The sequence below is a fragment of the Phascolarctos cinereus genome, unplaced genomic scaffold (genome assembly GCF_003287225.1).
Source record: "Phascolarctos cinereus isolate Bilbo 61053 unplaced genomic scaffold, phaCin_HiC Scaffold_726;HRSCAF=1367, whole genome shotgun sequence".
NCBI lineage: Eukaryota > Metazoa > Chordata > Mammalia > Diprotodontia > Phascolarctidae > Phascolarctos > Phascolarctos cinereus.
The window spans coordinates 302785403-302804505 of NW_027556098.1; the positions used below are offsets into that span (position 1 = coordinate 302785403).

Here is a 19103-nt window from a genome sequence, read left to right on the forward strand (position 1 = left end):
CACAAACCCACAAACAACTTTTACTCTGAAGAAAGGAAATGACTCCCCCTTTGAGTCACAGTAGAAAATATACTATGAATGATCCCAACCATTTTGGAGAACAATTTGGAACTATGCCCAAAGGGCTACAAAAATGTGCATACCCTTTGATCTAGCAATAGCACTTCTAGGGCTATATCTCAAAGAGATCAAACAAATGGGAAAAGGACCCACATGTACAAAAATATACATAGCAGCTCTTTTTGTGGTGGCAAAGAATTGGAAATTGAGAGGATGCCCATCAATTGGGGAATGGCTGAGCAAGTTGTGGTATATGAATGTAATGGAATACTATTGTGCTGTAAGAAATGATGAACAGGCTGACTTCAGAAAAACATGGAAAGACTTATATGGTCTGATGGTGAGTGTAGTGAGCAGAACCAAGAGGACTTTGTACACAATAACAGCCACGTTATGCAATGACTAAGATTGTTAAACTGACCCTTTCTCAGCATTATGAGGATCTAAGACATTTCCAGAGGCCTCGGGATGGATAATGCTGTTCACATTCAAAGAAAGAACTATGGAAGTAGAATCGTATGGGAAGTACCCATATTTGAGGCCTTTTCTGCTATCACTTATTTTAACCTTCTGTTGAGTTTTGTTTCCTCTTTCTGATGGTTCCTCATATTGTTTTTAATTTTCACTTACAACTTCACTAATGTGAAAATATGTTTAATGGGTATGTAAATGTAAAGCCTATATCAGATTGTGCACCGTCTTGGGGAGGATGAAGGGGAGGAAAAGGGAGAAAAATTTTCAACTCAAAAGCATATGGAAAAAATAAAAAAAATTAAATAAAAATTAAAAAAAGAAAGAAAATATACTATGATCTGTCTTGAAGAAAAGCATCATTAAACCTAAAACTTAGACTTGAAAGATAATGACTTGTAACATCTCAATGAACCCTGCCACAGCTGGAATAACAAGTTATGAAAGTCAGCTGTCATCACAGCTGAGAAGAGGACCTGAAATCAGAGCCAGGGTTTCCTAGTGGGCAGGTCCTGAATTATAATTCCTGAGCCCCAGGACTCAACTTCCTCCTCTCCCAAAGCAAAGCCCAGGTCACCAGCAAAACTTTCAAGTTCACATGAAAGCCATGGTGGCAGGGAGGAGGGTGGTGGATGTGAACTTTGGCTAAAAGGTTTAGTGAATCAAAGCCATGGGGTCTCAGACAACTCTCTTCCAAAAACAGTTTGATGCCTTAAGCTTCTTTTTAACTAAAGGCAATGCAACTGATATCTGATGGGAATACTTCAGGACCACTTCAGGATAGCTAGAAGATATCTGCTTGGTTTCACAATAGTAGGATTTTAAAAAATACCACAACCATGATTTCACTGATGTAGAGAACTCTCACAATGTACAAACTTCCTCTAATAAAGCACATTAGCTACTATTCCTGCAACTCATCACCTGAGTTAATTATTTGGGCCAGTTTGAGTTTAAGTGACCTTCTCAGGGTCATACATCCAATATATGTCATAGATGGGGACTAGAGCCCAGGGCTTCCTGATTTTGAAGTTGGCTCTCTAGCCATTATGTCATGCTGCTCATAATAACAATGGTAACAATTATAACAGTAATACGACATAATCCAGAAGCGTGTATTTAATGCCTACTTTGTGTTGGCACTGAGGAGTATAAAGACAGAATGTGAATAGTTCCTTCCCTCAAGGACTTTACATTGTGTCAGTGGATGCCACTTATCTGCATGGTGCTTTGTTGCTTTAAATGGGTGAGCACTAATGCATGGGTAAGAACTCTAATAAGTTCAAATGAGAAAGAGAGTTCAAATGTTATTACCCACATTTTACTGATGAGGAAACTAAGGCTCAAAAACCTTACATGACTTTGCCAAGGTCAAAGAAGTACTGCATGACACAGCCAGGATTCAAATTAGGCATTCTGATTCTAAATGCAATAGTTTTTATTTTCCTCTTTTAACAGCCGATTTCCTCATTTCTTAGAATTGAAAGTCTGGGGTATATTTTGTGATCACTACATGTACTTTTAGAATGGGAAAGAACCTTAGACATGATCTAAGCAGCCACCTCATTTTATGGATGAGAAAACTGAGGCTTAGTGAGGGTTAAAGGGACTTGCCCAAGTAGCAAGTGAAAGAGCCAGGATTTCAACCCAACTCCAGTCCAAATATTACAAATTCCCCATCTGCTGGACTGAGTTTCAGGATAGGTGGTAATAATTACAGGACCAAGGTTGGAGTCAGGACTGGGGTCACAATCCTCTTTGAGCCCCACTTCCACATCTGCAAAATGAGGAGAGAGGCAGTGTGGCATAGCGAGTAGAGAGCTTGGCAGAGCTGGATTTGGGTTCCCCATCTCCTGTCTGCTAATTCTGTCACTGTCTTTTTCTGCATCAATGGAGAAAATTTCCTCACAGGGATGATCCCAATACAAATGAAATCACAAGCCTGCCCCAGAATTTAACTCAATATGTCCAGAACTGAACTCACAGCCCAGCCCCCCAACCTTCCCTTCTTCCTAGTTTTCCTTTTACTGGGGCAGACCCAATTGTACTTTCCAGTCACCTAGACTTGTAACTCAGGCGTTATCCTCAACTCTTCCTCTACACCTCCGACCCTGCCACCACCCTGGCTCAGGCCCTCATTGCTTTACACCTGGCTTATTAAAATAGCCTTCTGGTTCATCTCCCTGTTTCAAATGTCTTTCTACTCCAGTCTTCCCTTAAGCTACCAAAGGGATGTGCCTAAAGTATGGGTCTCAGTATGTCATACAGACCTTTCCTCTTCAACAAACTTGTTTGGGTTGCTGTAATTTCTAGGACCAAATATAAAATCTTCTGTCCTTCAAAACCCTTCATAACCTGGGCCCTTCCTGCCCTTTCACTCTTAGGTATTACTCTCTTACATGTACTCTGTGATCCAGGGACTCAAGCTTCCTTGCCGTTCTTTACACAGCACACCTCATACCTCCAAATTTGTTCATTTTCGATGGCTGCCCCCATCTTTGCAAAGCTCTCTCTGTCCTCATCTCTACTTCCTGGATTTCCTGGTTTCTTTCACATCTCTGCAAAAATCCCACCTTCTGCAGAAGCCCTTCCCAGTCCCCCTTGGAGCTAGTGCCTTCCCTCTGAGATTTTCTCCAATTTACCCCTTACATGTGTTGTTTGTACATAGTTCTTAGCATGTTGTCTCCTTCATTAGACTGTGAACTCTTTAAAGGCCCAGACTTTTCTCTTTCAGCCTTTCTTTCTAACCACAGTGCTTAGCATAGTGTTTGCACACAGAATAAGCATTTAACGTACGTTGCCTACCTGTTGACTGAAAAGACAATTGTCTAAGTTTATCAATTGCAGAGCACATGCCAATCATCACTAGTAAAGGGACGTTTCCCCACCAGGAGTTCTTCACACCAGAAAAATCACGGGCCTCCAGACCAACCCACCCCTTACACTCCTCCAAGTAAATCAGAATCCTTCAGAGCTTAAGGGAATCTTAGTGCCAGAGAGCCAGCCAAACTGGCCTTTTTACTCCCCAGTCACACTTTCCATCTCTCATCTTCATGCCTTCACATTGGCCATTCCCCATGCCTGGAGTGCACCCTGTCCTTAGATCTTCCTTTAAGATGCAGCTCAGACACCGACTTCTGCATGAAGTCTTTGCTAGATCCCCATCCCAGCTGCTAGTGCCCTCCATCCCTAACTACCTCGCATAGAACTTTGTGGATGCTGTTGTTCAGTCATTTCAGTGACATCTGACACTGTGTGACCCCACTTTGGGTTTTCTTGGCAAAGATACTAGAGTATCTTTCATTTCCTTCTCTAGCTCATTTTACAGATGAGGAACTCAGGCAAACAGGGCTAAGTGACTTAACCAGGGTCACACAGCTAATAAGTGTCTGAGGCCAGATTTGAACTCAGGAAGATGAGTCTTCCTGGCTCCAGACCCAGCACTCTAACCACCGGGCCACCTAGCTGCCTCATATACCTACATACATATTCATATCTATGAACCTGATATTTATGCTGTATCTATTTTTATCTGAACTCACTGCCTCCTCCAATAGAACATAAGTTCACTGTAAGGATTGTTTTATTTTCGTATTTACACCCTCAGCACCTAGCATAGTGCCTCGGCACGTGGTAGGTGCTTGGTTGGTTAACTGCTGCAGCACAACAAAAGCGATATTCTGAAAACTAATCAAACACCACTTGATCCACCCATAGCCATGTTCTGCTACAATGTCTGCCGGCAATTCAGAAGAATCAGGTCCCACACAGAGAGAACACGAAATGATTTTTCTAAGGAATTGGTGTAGCCATTCTAATCATGCATTTAATTAGTTGATTAGGTGTGAGGGGCACACGGTTATTGGCCTTTGCTACAACCAGAACAAAAATCCATTGTGAGCCTTTCCCTGATTATTTTTGTTTTCCTGTTATCTAGCTTAGCAAGTCTGTTGATTTTTTGTTTGGTGAAATATAGTGACACTGCACCGAGCCCAGTGAAGCTAAGTCAATCAACTGACTTCATTTCCATCCCTGTTTTTCCCCAGTGGAACATTCCCTGAGTTTGTGGCGCCCTTGCCTTCACCCATTAGGCAATTCCCTTGATGTGCTGTGGGAATGGTGGACCCGAGACAAATCACCACTCTTATCCTATGGCTTCCACAGCAAGTGAGAAAATATAATAGGGAAGTTCAGTTTCAGAAACTCCAATTTTTTCTCCCGTGGTAGTGATGCCAAAGAACGGGCTGCCTCTGATAACCTATGTGAAACTCCTAATAGGATACTGCTCAGAATCAAAAGGACAACTTTTGTCTTTTACACCATGTACTGACCCATACACCCCAGGCTCCTTATTTATGCAGCACTTAACTCTGATTTTCCTACAGCATAGAAGACCCAAGTTGATGTATTAACAAGCCTCTCTCACTTCAGTGGCATTAAGTGTTCTCCTCACTGCTGATATATTAAAGAATATTCCAGGGGCCAACAGGGCCGAATAAAGGAATGCTAAGGAAAAACAGAGAAGAGGCCTGGAGCAACCTGGAACAGGCATTCTTACAGCTTAATTGGGCTGTAACAACCCAAAATGTAAGTCCTCACTAAATGAAATGCCATCTAGCAAATACACTCCACAGCCTGAACTGAGACTTATCTCCTTTTGTCCTTGATGTTTTGGGAGGTGCCTTAAGTTCTTGTTGAGAAGTTTGAGTTGTGTCTGACTCTCTGCGATCCCATTTGTGGTTTTCTTGGCAAAGATACTGCAGTGGTTTGCCATTTCCTTCTCCAGATAATTTTTACAGATGAGGAAACTGAGGCAAACAGGGTTAAGTGACTTGCCCGGGGTCACACAGCTAGTAAATGTCTGAGGCCAGATTTGAACTCAGGAATTTCAGTCGTTCCGACACCAGGCCCAGCACTCTACCCAATTCACCACCTAGCTGCCCTAAAGCATTACCCAACCGACCTGAGAGTCACCGTGCTTTATAGAAATGGTAAGATCTAATGCTTATATAGCATCTTGGCAGCATCTTGTGGTTACAAAGAGTCTTCTAAATACATTATCTCCTCAGATTCTCACAACCCTGGGAGGAAGGAAGTGGAATTATGCACGTGCATGTGTGTGTGTGTGTATGTGTGTGTGTGTGTGTGTGTGTGTGTGTGTGTGTGTGTGTGTGTGTGTGTGTGGCTTTATTTTTTTTTCAATGGCCAAAATCTATTTTCTCTTTTTCCTATGAGATCCAAAACTCTTATATACACTTTAACCTTTCTTGACTTTCATTGGCTGGATGCAGACATGCTTTACTAAAAGAATGCAAGGAGGTCCTATGCACTCTCCAATGGTTTTTCTTTTTTTCTTTTCTTTTTTTCTTTTTTGCTAGGCAAAGGTTTAAGTGACTTGCCCAGGATCATCTAATGGTTTTTAAAGAGCAATTCTGTGAGCTTTTATAATACTGTTGTTTGTTACTCTATAAAAGGTTACAGGTTAAACTCTCAAACCATACTGGGGAGACAGGCAGGAATATCTTACACAAAGTTTAACTGGTCCACATCATTTTATGTTGTCATCCATTTATAATCTAATATTAATAATATATAATATTAATATATTATATAACATGATGTTAATATCACATATAATACTAATAATATAGTATGTTAAAAATATATATTATCCATTAATCCTGCCTTGAGGTCATGGTTTCCCGCTATCCTCATTGTTCCCAAAGACCAGCCTGGTCAAACTCAGCTCTACTGTGCCCAACTCTAGTTTTACTCTTTATTAAACACTTTATTATACAATTTACTCCTAAGACATCAGCTCTGATCAACAGTGGTAGCCTTATTTAGAACTAAGAGGCATTAAATGAATTAATCTACTTTGATAATTCTGGGATGTTAAAAAAAACAAAAACAAAAACAAAACTTAAGATCTTTAAAATAAAATCTATAGGTTTATGGTCCCATTTGTTGCCCTTCAGACTTTTGAAGGGGACCATGACTTGCTTTTGAATCCCCAGGCTCCAGCTCCATTAAATTACCATCATGTTCAAATTGTTTCTCCTCCATGCTCAAAGAAGACCAAAATGACATTAGATGTTGGGGTCAATGAATAGATTTTGTCTGGCTGTGGCTGATCATACCAATACTAAAAAATCATCCTACCAAAATGAGGTTCAAAAACACCTACTTCTCAGAGTTGTTGTGAGATTTAAATGAGAGAATATTTGTAATGCATTTTGCAAACCTTAAAGAGCTATGGAAATGTTAGATATGGTCAGCAGCAGCAGCAGCAGCAGCAGCAGCACCACCACCACCACATCTCAGTACTTTGCCTTGGCTCTTTTCCTCTGGGGAGATTAATCATACTGGACAGTCATCTTTTCTAGTTCTCTCTCCAAAAAAGGGAGAGGATTCATGGGAAGGAAAGCATTAGACCAGAAAATGGCTGAAATTTTAGCTTTTTCTCTTCCAAGTCTGCAATGTCTACTTCATCTTCCTCAGTTGGCTGGCTTGAAGAGCAAGCTTCAGGGGTCTTTCTGAGGCCCTGGTACATCAGGTTTCCACACCTCAAGAGCAACCTGGCCCAGCCCTATTATACTCTCAGTTCTTGATAAAGCCTGATTTTAAGCTTTTTAGTCCAAATTTTGGCTGATCAGGGACTAATCACCCTCTTTCTAATGCTGCTGAAATGAATGTGACTACCCTCTTGCAACACTACTTCCTCATTTTTGTGGAACTAATGAATGATTGTAGGTAAGATAGCTCTATACAGTACTCATAGCTGATTAAATACCTCCAAAACACTGGCAAGATGCCATGAATTATGTATGTGGGTATATTGTAATGTGTAGGAAATACTGGGAAGCTCACATATTAGTTACTTATTAAAGACAAGGAAGAAAAAGCAGATATAGAAGAGGACTCTCATTACATTTTTTTTCTTTTGCATCACCCACAACAGTTTCATAGGGAACAGATAAAACAAGTATATTTGTTAATAAATGGTGACTTGTACATAAACTCACGTAATAAGATTAAATTGAAGGTGTAACTGCAAACTTATAAAGAGAAGAACTAGCCAGAGTTCCCCAAAACCTTACATGATCCCCCTAAAAGCTAATGCCTTCCCCTTTTGTTGATCACCTCCAGTTATCTTGTATATATCTTGTTTGCACACAGTTGTTTGCATGCCATCTACCCACATTAGACTGGAAGTTCTTGAGAACAGGAACCATATTTTGCTTTTTTATATGTTTCCATTACCTATCATAATGCTTAGTACCCAGTAGGTGCTATTATATCCTTATTGACTGACTGATTACCTAACCGTGTATAATTCTATTCTTTCCTCATTTCTGCTTTTCATTTGTATTTCCTGGGATAGGAATGACAAGCTGCTGGCATTCCAGGCCATCTCTAGTTCTGTGAAAAGCAAACCCATGATTGGAGGTGCAGTGTGTGCCTGAGACTTCTTTCCCTCAAAACCCCAGGTACAGCAGCCACTGACCCTGGCCGCTGCATTCTAAGATTGTGCAGAATTTCTGAAGGAAGACATTTTAGAAAAATAGACCAATTAATTTTCCCAGGAATCATTATGTGACCTTGTGGAAGACCTTAGTAAGTGGGATTGGGATGAGTAAGAAAGGAAGAAAATCTCAAAGATTAATAAGCTTGGGCAAATTAGCGTTCTCTGGGTCTTGATTTCTTCATCTGTAAAGGTGAGGGCTGGACTAGGTCAAAACAAAGGTCACTTCCTGTTCTGTTATGTGGGTCAATAATTAGGATAGGAAAAGGAAGAGGCCCTCCTCCTGGCTCAAGTAATTCCCATCTCATCTTCACATTTTGTAAAAGTGAAGAAAAAAGTGAGAGGAAGAACTATACAAGTAACTATGGTAGTGCCAGCATGCTGTCTCTGAGCAGTTTTATTAGTTCAGAATTGAAGTTGAATTTTTTTTAATTTCAAAGAAATACAAAAAGTTTGGAATTTTATATTTTGCCTTTATTGGGAAGGCTCTGTTTGGTGAACACATTTTTAATTTGTTTAAAAAATTATTTTAGATGCCTGGGGCTGCTGTGGGGATAGGGGAGAGGGGAGGCACATGGAAGAGTAGGTGGTGTGGAGAGAGGTGTCATAGTATGTTAGGGAATCTGCCTGCAGTGGCTCATGTCACCTCTGGGTGGAGGCTTTGAACGTCTGTGGGTGCCAACTTCAGTTATATTTGGGAGAAGCTTTTATTTATTTTCCCAGAGAATATGAATCTAATAAAGTTTCCTGCAAATGGGCCAGAACCTTCACAATGAAGGAAAGCCAACCACATCGTGCCTGTGCCTGTGCCTGTGCCTGTGCCTGGTGGAAGCCCTGGAGCGGGCTAGAAGCCTTTTCCTACCTTTAAGACGCATGCTGTCACAAATATGGATTCACCATCTAAATCCACTTCAGCTCCTGAGTTAAGTTTCTCCTTCAGCTCTCTGCAGGATTTCACATTTCCAGATTGCCTAAAAATGCCTTTTGTAAGAGGCCCTTTTTTGGTTAGCAAGGAAAGCAAGTCCTGTTGGGAGAAAAAAAAGAAAACAAGACAGTCTTTCTCATACACTGGGCAAGTGAGTATGTTTTGGACTTTCTGGTAGTCAAAGACTGGGCCCTGCCTACTAACATCCCTGGGAAGCTGAGGCTCAAGAAAAAGTATCATTGACATATGACGTGACATAATGTATCAGTTCTTTTGGATATTCTACAGTTCTCTCCCTGCCTCCCTTCCCTGACTTTCTGTTACACAGTTATTAGAGCAATATGCCATCAACACCTCTCTTATCACAGCTCTCCTCATGAACCTGCAGTTGTCGTGAATGCCTATGGGAGCTCATCCATATTCCTCTGCCAGGCTTTTAAAGACCAAGAGGCTGCAATGATGCTGTGGCAAGAACCCAGCTTCTAGAAGGAAAGCCCTTCTTTGAATATTGCCTCAAATTGGTTACACCCTGTGTGATCCTGGTGCAGGAGAAGCCTTTTGAGCCTCCCTTGGACAGCACAGAGATGAAATCAGTCAATACTGAACCGAAATGAATTCAGGCTATTCACTGAAAGGTCAAAGACTGAAGCTTAAATACTCTAGCCATATAATGAGAAGACAGGAATCATTGGAAAAGACTTTGATAGAGGAAAAGACTGAAGGCAAAAGGAGAAGGGGCAGCAGAGGATGAGAACATGAACTGAGACTCTGAAAGACAGTGGAGGATAGAAGGGCATGCTGTGATCCATGGGGTCATGAACTGTCAGACACGACTAAACGACTGAACAAGAGTTAAGTGTGGGGGGCAGCTAGGTGGCACAGTGGATAGAGCGCCGGCCCTGGATTCAGGAGGACCTGAGTTCAAATCCAGCCTCAAGACACATAAGACTTACTAGCTGTGTGACCCTGGGCAAGTCACTTAACCCCATTGCCTAGGCAAACCAAAAAAAAAAACCAGTTAAGTGTGATCCTGGGCAAGTCACTTCACACTACCTGAGCCTCAGTTTCTTCATCACAAAATGAAGGGGCTGGACTAGATGGCCTCTGAGACCCCTCCCAGCTCTCAGTCTGCAGTCCTGCAGATGGTCCTGTTGACTGACTCCTTTCATTCTTCATTACTCTACGACATGGCTCCAGGCTTTCCTGAGCAACTTCATACTTCACACAGAGGTTGAAAGAGGCAACCCCTGAGGTCCCCTCTAACTTGAGGGTCCTGATTCTAAAAACTGGCTTATCTTTCCATCTCTGTTTCTCAAATGTTTCATTCTTTCTGTCCTCTCTGCCAGAAAGCCTTTCCCCCCACACCCCCCCCAAGTAGATATGTTCCTGTCTTTTCTGCTTTTCAGCTCCCTTTCTATGTGTTGTCTTCTCTCATGAGAATGTAAGTTCCTTGAGGGCAGGGTCAGTCTTTGTGCCTGTACTAGTATCCTTAGTGCTCTGCACAATGCCTGGGCACATAGTAAGCACTTAATAAAATGTTTATTGACTTGCCTGACCTTGAAAAACAAGCTCCAATATCACCCTCCAGCAGGAAACCTAATCTAATTACATTCCCAGCATCACCAGTGTATTAATTGGCACTAATCACATATTGCTATGTAAAGAATCTGCAATTTGTTTCATGTGTGTATGTGCCATTCCTTTCTATCTTTTTATAGTGTCTAGTATAGTGTTGAGGACATAAGTGGGGGCTTGGGAAATGTCTAATACTATTTAACATCGATGTTCTAGTACCACTGCTAAGGTGGGGGGCCCCCCACCTTCTGAGGGGACAGAGACAAGACCTGAACCTGTGACTTCATTGATATAGGGAATTCCCTGGTAAGGACACTCAACTAAGGCAGGAGAACACCTTCTCTGAAACTTACAGTCTTTTTTTAAATAATATTTTATTTTTCCCCAATTACATGTAAAAATAATTTAACATTTTTTAAAGTTTTGAGTTACAAATTCTATTCCTCCCTCCCTAAGACAGTAGGCATTCTGAAATAGGTTGTATGTGTGCAATCATGGAAAACGTTTCCATATTTGTCATTTTGTGCAACAAAACTCAAAGAAAAAAAAAAGAAAGATTCAACTAATGGTCTTAAAAAAGATGCTGAGAATACTGAGAGATCTGGTAACTTGTTCAGAGTCACTCAGACAATTTGAGCCTGAAAGAGGAATCGAACCTGAGATTTTTATCTTTCTATCACCCAGTTTTAGTAATTGAATTTGAAGATCTCTGACTTGTTCTACTTTAAAACCCCTGGGTTTTAAATAAAGGGGATCAGAATGGCAACAGGCTACTCAGTGCAATAGTCAGACAAAGTCATTAGAAAGAATTTGGAAAAGAGAAGGCTTCCCAAGATCCACTGCGAATGACAACTACCACCACTACCACCACCAAAAGCTGAACAAATTGGCTTGAAGGGCCAAGGGCAACGTTGTTGCCCTACCTTCTCTATCACCATAAAAGGGAAGGATCAATGTCTGGGGCATGGGCAATGGGAGTACACAGCAGATATTCTAGTTCATGTAGCTTTGTGAACAAAATATTGAACAGGAAGTTAGCTCCAGGGTAGACGAGCAGGTCTAAGACACATCTGTATAGAAACTCAAACACATACACAAATTTTCTAAGAGTCATTTAGAAGACAGTTCCTGTCCCTCAAAGACCTTCACAATAGAATCCCAAGCCCTTCCATGGCAAATTCATCTAGAATAATACAAGTTATAGGACAGTAAATACAGAGGAGAGACTTAGAGTGTTCCAAGAGACTCTAAGCTAGAGAGATAATTTAGAATCATAGAAGGGTCCTTAAAGGTCACTGAATCCAACTTTTTGCTTAGGGCAGGAATTATAGCAGGGAAGCAGATGACATAGCCAGGGTGCTGGTATGCAGTCAGAAACTTCTGTAGTAAAAGGGATTATGGCACTTGCACTGCTGTCTTCCTGGGCAATGTGAGTAGAGTGGTCCATAAAATGTGACCTTGAAAAATTTCTTTGGTAGCAGTAGATCATACCCTACTATTTACATAAATATGTAAACATAAATAAATAAATAATAAATATGTATGTATGTATGTATGTATGTATACACACACACACATGTATGTATATGCCATTTATATGGTTCTTTAAAGGTTACAATACTCTTTACATTTATCTCATCTTGATCTGAACTCAGGTCTTCCTGACTCCCGGTCCAGTGCTCAATCCACTGAACCACCTAGCTTAAAGTTGCTTTGTGACTGCCTCCCAGATCCCCAGTTCTTTGCACCACAAGCCACCTCATTGCTTAGAGCCTTAAGATCAGGCTAGTTGGCCTGTTCTGTTCAGTTCAATTATGGGATCATGGATTTGGAGCTGCAAGGGACATAAGGTCATCAAGCCCAGTCTCCTCATTTTACATTTGGGGAAACAGAGGCCCTGAGAGTTTAAGAGACTTCATCTGAGTCAAACAGTTAGGGTCCAAGTCCATACTCAAGGGCACACTTTAAAACTTCAGCTTCAAAGTATCTTCCAAGAATCTCTCTAACTCCTTTCTTTGTGGTCATCTTTCTCTTTCACTGGCCATATAAAAGCTACCCTGTAATCTGGTTCTCTACCCACACTCAATCCAGAAGAACTAGGATCTGGTGAAGGAAGCATCACTTGCATTTTGTTCTTGATGTTTTCCCCCTTTTCTTGCAGAGGGGAAAGATAAGGTAAGGATGAGAGTTGGGGCATTGTTCCACCTCTGCTTTGGCTCATTCCCTTTCTTTCCCTTGCCTGGAATGACCTCCCTATTCACCAAACACTGAACACCAATTTCAAAAGCAAATTCCTAGGCTGTCATGCTCTTCCTTCCAAAAACTTTTTTACCTTTTGTGGTATGTAGCTGGGCAAAATGAAGGGAGACTCACCAAAACAGGTTTGGGCAGGTTGTCATTCTCACAAATTTCTGACAGCGAAACCCCAAAGAGCTGCCCTGGCATCGGGGATGTTGGAGACGCTGGCATATTGTCCAGGTGAGTACTGGAGCCTCGCCAAAAGGCCCAATTTATGATAGATCTTCTTCTTTTGAACGTCTTTTGGCTGGGATCTGAAGAACAATAAGATGCTTAATAGAATAAATTCATTTCACATAGACTCTATTGCCATTGTTAGGTTTTGGTATGGTTGCTATGGCTTGAGCAGGGAAAAAAAAAGAAAAACCACAACGCACTATAATGTGATCAGGTATACTTTGTTATACAGTGACTGAATCTCTGCAATCCCTCTGCAACCGAGGTTAAAAATTCAGGAAAAGATTTAATATATGCCATCTTATAATTTGTTCCAACAAAACTTCAGGATCTTTTCACACCCATTTTGGGGTCTTTTGTCAGCTGTACTGAGCCAAGAAGGAAATATGTATTCTGGGATGTCTCCTTATGAGTCCTGGCATTGGATTTCCAAAGATGGAGAGAGTCAAGGGGAACGGGAAGAAAGCTTATTTACATGATTGAAATAACTTGTAAGAAGGCATTCCAGTCCAATAAACATTTGTTTCCTCACACTGCAGATGAAAATGTGCACAGAAGAGTTAAAAAGCTTGCCCAGTGACGTGATTTACAGGAAAGTAATAGAACAATGAAGAAAAAGGAAGAGAAGAAAAGGTTTTAAAATTATTTTTCAATGAGATGTCCAGAACAAATCTTTCTTCCCTGCAATCTGTGCTACTAGGGTAATAAACTCAGAATAAGAAACAGGACAAGTCACAGGGTGTGTTAGAAATTCTGTGATTCCATCTTTCCCTGCCAAATCTCAGTACGAGACTTGTTTTTCACTTTAAATGGGAGAAAAAGCATTTTGCATATTTACCTGTGATTTTATTACAACTTATAGTAAAATAATAAACGCTGATAGTTATTTCAGACCAATTCTCAATGAAGCTGATATTCTATAAAGATGAAAGGAGAAGCAAGTATAGTACCACGGGGCTCTTTGCTTTTAGATTTGATCTGTTTAATCATAGAATCACAGATTTAGAGCTGGAAGAGGCCTTCCTTAGAAGTCATAAAGTCCAGCACATATAGGGAAACTGAGAGCTTAAGGGACTGTGTCAGAGTCACAGAGCTACTAGGCACCTGAGGCAGGATTCAGGGACCTATCCATTACACCACACTGCTGCCCCACTGCCATTCACATTGATCTGCTTCTTTGGGTTTCCAAAGTACTTTCATCCCAATCTTGCAAAATAGATACTTTATTATCATCCCTGTTTTACAAATGGAAACTGAGATAATGGAAACTGAGATTCAGTGTTCACTTGATTTGCTGAAGGTCACACAGAATATGTGGAAGGATCAGAATTTTAAACTTTGGACTCTGCTTACAACTTTCTATCTACAGTTTAGATGAAGGCACCAAATTTGTAGATACTGGGGGCAGATGGGTGGCATGGTGGTATCAGCCCTGGAGTCAGGAGGAGCTGAGTTCAAATTCGGCCTCAGACATTTAACACTCACTAGCTGTATGACTCTGACTCCGGGCAAGTCTCATAACTCCAACTGCCTAACCCCCCAAAAAAAATCTACAAAAAAATTGTAGATACTGTGTACAATTATACAATTATACAAATACTGTCTATAGGTGGGAAAGTAGAGATACTAATGCTAGAAGAAAGAATTAGAATCCAGTGAAATCACAATAGATTGAAAAGGTGGACCAAATCAAATGAGGTGAAATTTAGACATCATAACCAGTCCTATATTTGCGCTCAAAATAACCAGTGTATGAGTGCAGAATGAGCCTAGGGCTAGACAGGGGTACAAGCCTCCAAGAATGGAGGTGTTCATTTGGAGGCTGAATGACCATTTGTCAAGGAATTTGTAAACAGAATATATTTTGGTTATTGTGTGGATGAAATAACCTCAAAGTCTCTTAAAAATCTAAGTCATAGAAATTTGCTTCATGGTCAACATTTCAAGAGGATGTTAATCCAAATGTGAAGGAAGATACTGTTCTGAGTGCGTTTGTTTCTACCACATACCAAAACAAAACAAACAAAAACCTCTAACAAAATCCAATGGATGAGTGAAATTAAGGGGAGTAAGGGGAGAGGTGTGTGAGAATCTGTTAACAATTTAAAAGAAAAAAAAACCCACCCATAAAATAGTTATTCTGCCCTATTCAACAATAGAGTAAGTGCATCATCTGTCTACAGATTCAGGTTTTGTTCATACACAATCGAATTCCAACATGGTCAAGTTCTTCCATTGGGATCGTCCAGTTTGTAAAGCCTAAGGCAGCCTACACATCCCCAGGCTGAATTATTCTGAATTCACTTTAATAGCTTTCAGGAGGTATGTGGTCTGAGAGAAATGCCAAATACTCTTCTTGACTGAAGCTCTTTCTCTCTGGCCCAAAAGCTCATTCCCTCTCCACCCCCCAAATTGTAAAAGACAGAGAAGGAAACGAAACACATTCTTAAATGCTAGAGGGAATTCTGGCCCATTTCACCATGCCGATCTGTGCAAATGTTTGTTTAAATACATGTCTCACACACACACACACGCACACGTGCACACACACACGCACACATGCAGAGAAATATATTCAAAGAAAATGCTGAGCTGCTCAAGACATCCTCTCCAGCTCTACCATTTCTAAAGCCGCCCAGATTTATTTTTTTTGAGGAGGAATGCTCTACTGATCTGCTCCGAACTTATAAATCCAGCTAGTCTAAGGGTGTAGACAGAGGACAAAGTGGAAATTCTATCCAGTACTTCATCATAAAAGCTTTCAGTCTTAGTTGTTCCTTTTGTTACATGCATCATTCAGTTGTGAGCGCTCATGTTCCCTCTGGGATTGGGTGGAAAAAATTTTTCATTAAAGTTTACTTTCCTGTAGTGCTTTTAATACATAACTTGAACTTTCCGAATGTCAAGTACTTATTGGGGGGGAAATGCTATTGCCATTAAAAATATGAGGATGATGTCAATTGAAAACAAACCAATTTCGTGGAATTCAAGCTAGCCTTTCTTACAACAAATCCTGGCAAGACTTCACACTGTTCATCTGTACCTGAATCAGGAAGGGAAATATTTAAAAGTACAATTCTGAGCATTGCTAAGAGCACAAGAATAAAGAGGAAGAGTCAAGATGAGCTGGGTTCTCATAGTGATGGCTATTTGCCGGCTGAACAACTAACAGCTAATTAAGTAAAATTACTTTTTCTCTCATAACCTAAGTTTTCTCATCTGGAGACCGGGGGTATTAATTGCAGTGCCTTATACACAGTAGGAACTTAATGTTTGTCAGATTGAATTGAAATGAATTGTACTTCCTAACTGACAAGGGTCGTCATGGACAAAGTGTGAGTGCCACAGAAATGTAATTGTTATGCAACTACGTTCATTTTAGGGAAGGTTTAAGAATTATGACCTCCTAACCTGGGCTGCAGGCTACACCTAGATGAAGACATGGTGTAGCCTCTGATAGAATATAAGCTGCTTGAGGGCAGGGTGTATTTTATTTTTTCCATTAGTATCCCTAGGGTCTAACACCATTCCTGACACAGAGTAGGCGCTTAATAAATGCTTGCTGATTGAAGGACTAAAAAGAGGGGAAAATATTAAAATTATGTCCTTCATGTTACTGGTTATGGGAGGTTATGAACCGTCACTGTGATATTGTATGACTTATCAAAAAGTACCTTTGTGTAATTTGAAGAGTGAGATGCTTTGTTGTTGTTGTCTTTAAATACATGAACGTACACAAAGTGGTATTAAAAGTATCTCTTGTTGCAACCTAAGCAATTGTCTTAATTTCAGTGCCTTCCCTCTGTTTATTATTTCTGATTTATTCCATATAAAGTTTGTTTGTACAAAGGTCTTTGTTGTTTCCCTTGTTAGATTGTAAGCTCTTTGAGGGCAGAGACTGTCTTTTGCTTCTTTTTGTATCCCCAGCACTCAGCTCAATGCCTAGAACATAGTAGGTGCTTAATAAACATATACTGACTGATTGGCCACCTTCCTGAGACCAAATTCTGGCTCTAAACATCTTTTTTGGAAAGAAATGGAAACTCTGAGTTGGTGGTCTTCAATTCTAGTGTCTGGTAAGTCTACTCCCATTGTGATGACAGGTATGAATGAGAATGTGCATGCAGATCAGGAAAAAGAAATACATACCATGAGGAACAATCGTATGATTTTTAAAAGAGAGAGAGAAACTATAGAGTAAGGAAACAAGAATACTGAGTTTAGATTTTAGATATCCAGGGTTCAAATTCTGACCCTGATGTTTACTAGCTGTGTGATGTCATTTCAGTTCTTTAAGCTTTTAGCTTCAACATCTGTAAAATGGGAATAATGATGTCTGAAAAGGTTGTGGCAAGCAGGGCTTACATACCTTAAAGTACCATAAAAATTGAGTTATTATTGTTAATCAATCAGTACACATTTATTAAGTGTCTACTATGTGGCCAGCACTGTGCTAAGCCCTAAGGATACAAAAAGAGGCAAAATTGCCTGTCCTCAAGGAGCTTGAAGTCTAATGGGGAAGACAACATAGGAACAAATATATACAAAACAAGCTATAAATAAACAGGAAATAAGTAGTAGAAGGAAGGCACTAAAATTAAGAGGAGTTGGGAAAGGTTTCTTGTAAAAGACAAAGTTTTATTATATTGTTATATTTGCCTCCTATCTTCCCACCTCCCATAGAAGTTAGTCTTCCTATACAAGATGGGATATAACTATTAGCTTGATACATCTGCCCCGTGTCCCACCATCTACCACAGAACTTCAATCAAACTTCAGCTAAGGCCTAGATCCAGTGACTCCTGAAGGACTCAGATGGTTCCAGGGCAGATATGGCGAATCCTACAGGTCTTAGAATACACACCTGGAGATCTGGTTTAGTTTGAGCCATTCATAGCCTTATGTCCTGAGCAGGTATGATAGAGTAGAAAAGTCACTAGCCTGGCAGTCAGGAGACTTCAGCTGCAGTGCTGGCTCTCCCACCAACTGGCTGTGTGATTGATTAGTTAATTCTCTCTGGATCTCAGCTTCCTCCTTTGTGAAATGAGCAAGTGCTAGACTAGACTGTCTAGCAGCCATTCTCATTTGGATACCTGGCATCTTCTAGGACAGCAATGACCTAATGCCAGGCTAGATCCGTGCACATCAGAAATATGTTCTACCTCCACCAAAGCTGCCCTACTCTGGCTCAGTTTTCTTGGGGCCAACTCTGCATGGCCTCTGAATCTCAGGAGGGCAAGGTGGTGGGGATGGACGATCTGGCTCTCTGCCTCATTTCCAGTCAAGATGTCTGTATACAGGACAGAGGACTCCCCCACCCTGGGGCAGTAACTTGAGATACAGCTGGTGGCTGGCTTGCTCTGTAGGCCAAAATTAGGAAACCTGCCTGGGATATTTTCCTTTGGTCTGCTAGTAAGAGTCTTTAGTGCTGACCTTGTTCCACTTCCATGTTGATTTGATTCAGAGGGTTTCAATATGCAAAAAATAACTGCAATGTAATAGCATTTTATGTGACATGAAGGCCTTCATTCAACCCTGTCATAGCACTTTGATTCCTACTGACTCACTCTGCCTGTTATCCTGAGAGATAAAGAATGGATATCTGCTATTAGAGAGTACTCACAACTGGTACTCCCTTGGACCACACAACACAAAGGTTTCCGGCTTTTGACAATGTAAGAAACCGACTACAGATTAAACATAAGGAAACGATTCACAGAGGATCTTGTATACCAAGGCCATCTTCTAAATACTATGTTTCAACATTTTTCACCATATGGTGTTGAAAAATGACCTACCTCATTCCCTGATTCCCTGATGTACGTGGGATCCCTGTCACTAGTACCATAACAGTTGCACGCATGCAGAGGGCAGGAGGGGAATCTAGATGACAGGGCAGGTGTGATTCTAATTGCAGGTGAGTATCTACATTCATTGTGCTCAGTGGTGATTGCCCCTGGTAGCCATTCTTGGTAGTACCAGGAAATTTCTTGTTTTGTTTGGTTGTTTTCAGTCAGGCCCAACTCTTTACGAACTCATGTGGGGTTTTCTTGGCAAAGATTTTACATTTCC

General features: G+C 40.8%; 1 protein-coding gene across 1 annotated transcript in view; it reads right to left on the bottom strand.

Moving 5' to 3' along the window:
* ARHGAP20 (Rho GTPase activating protein 20) overlaps positions 1 to 19103 on the bottom strand; it is a 161855-nt gene that overhangs the window by 13538 nt on the left and 129214 nt on the right. The window contains 2 exon segments of the mRNA XM_020989804.2: positions 8919 to 9080; positions 12930 to 13108. Of these exon segments, the coding sequence (XP_020845463.1) occupies positions 8919 to 9080; positions 12930 to 13108 (341 nt within the window).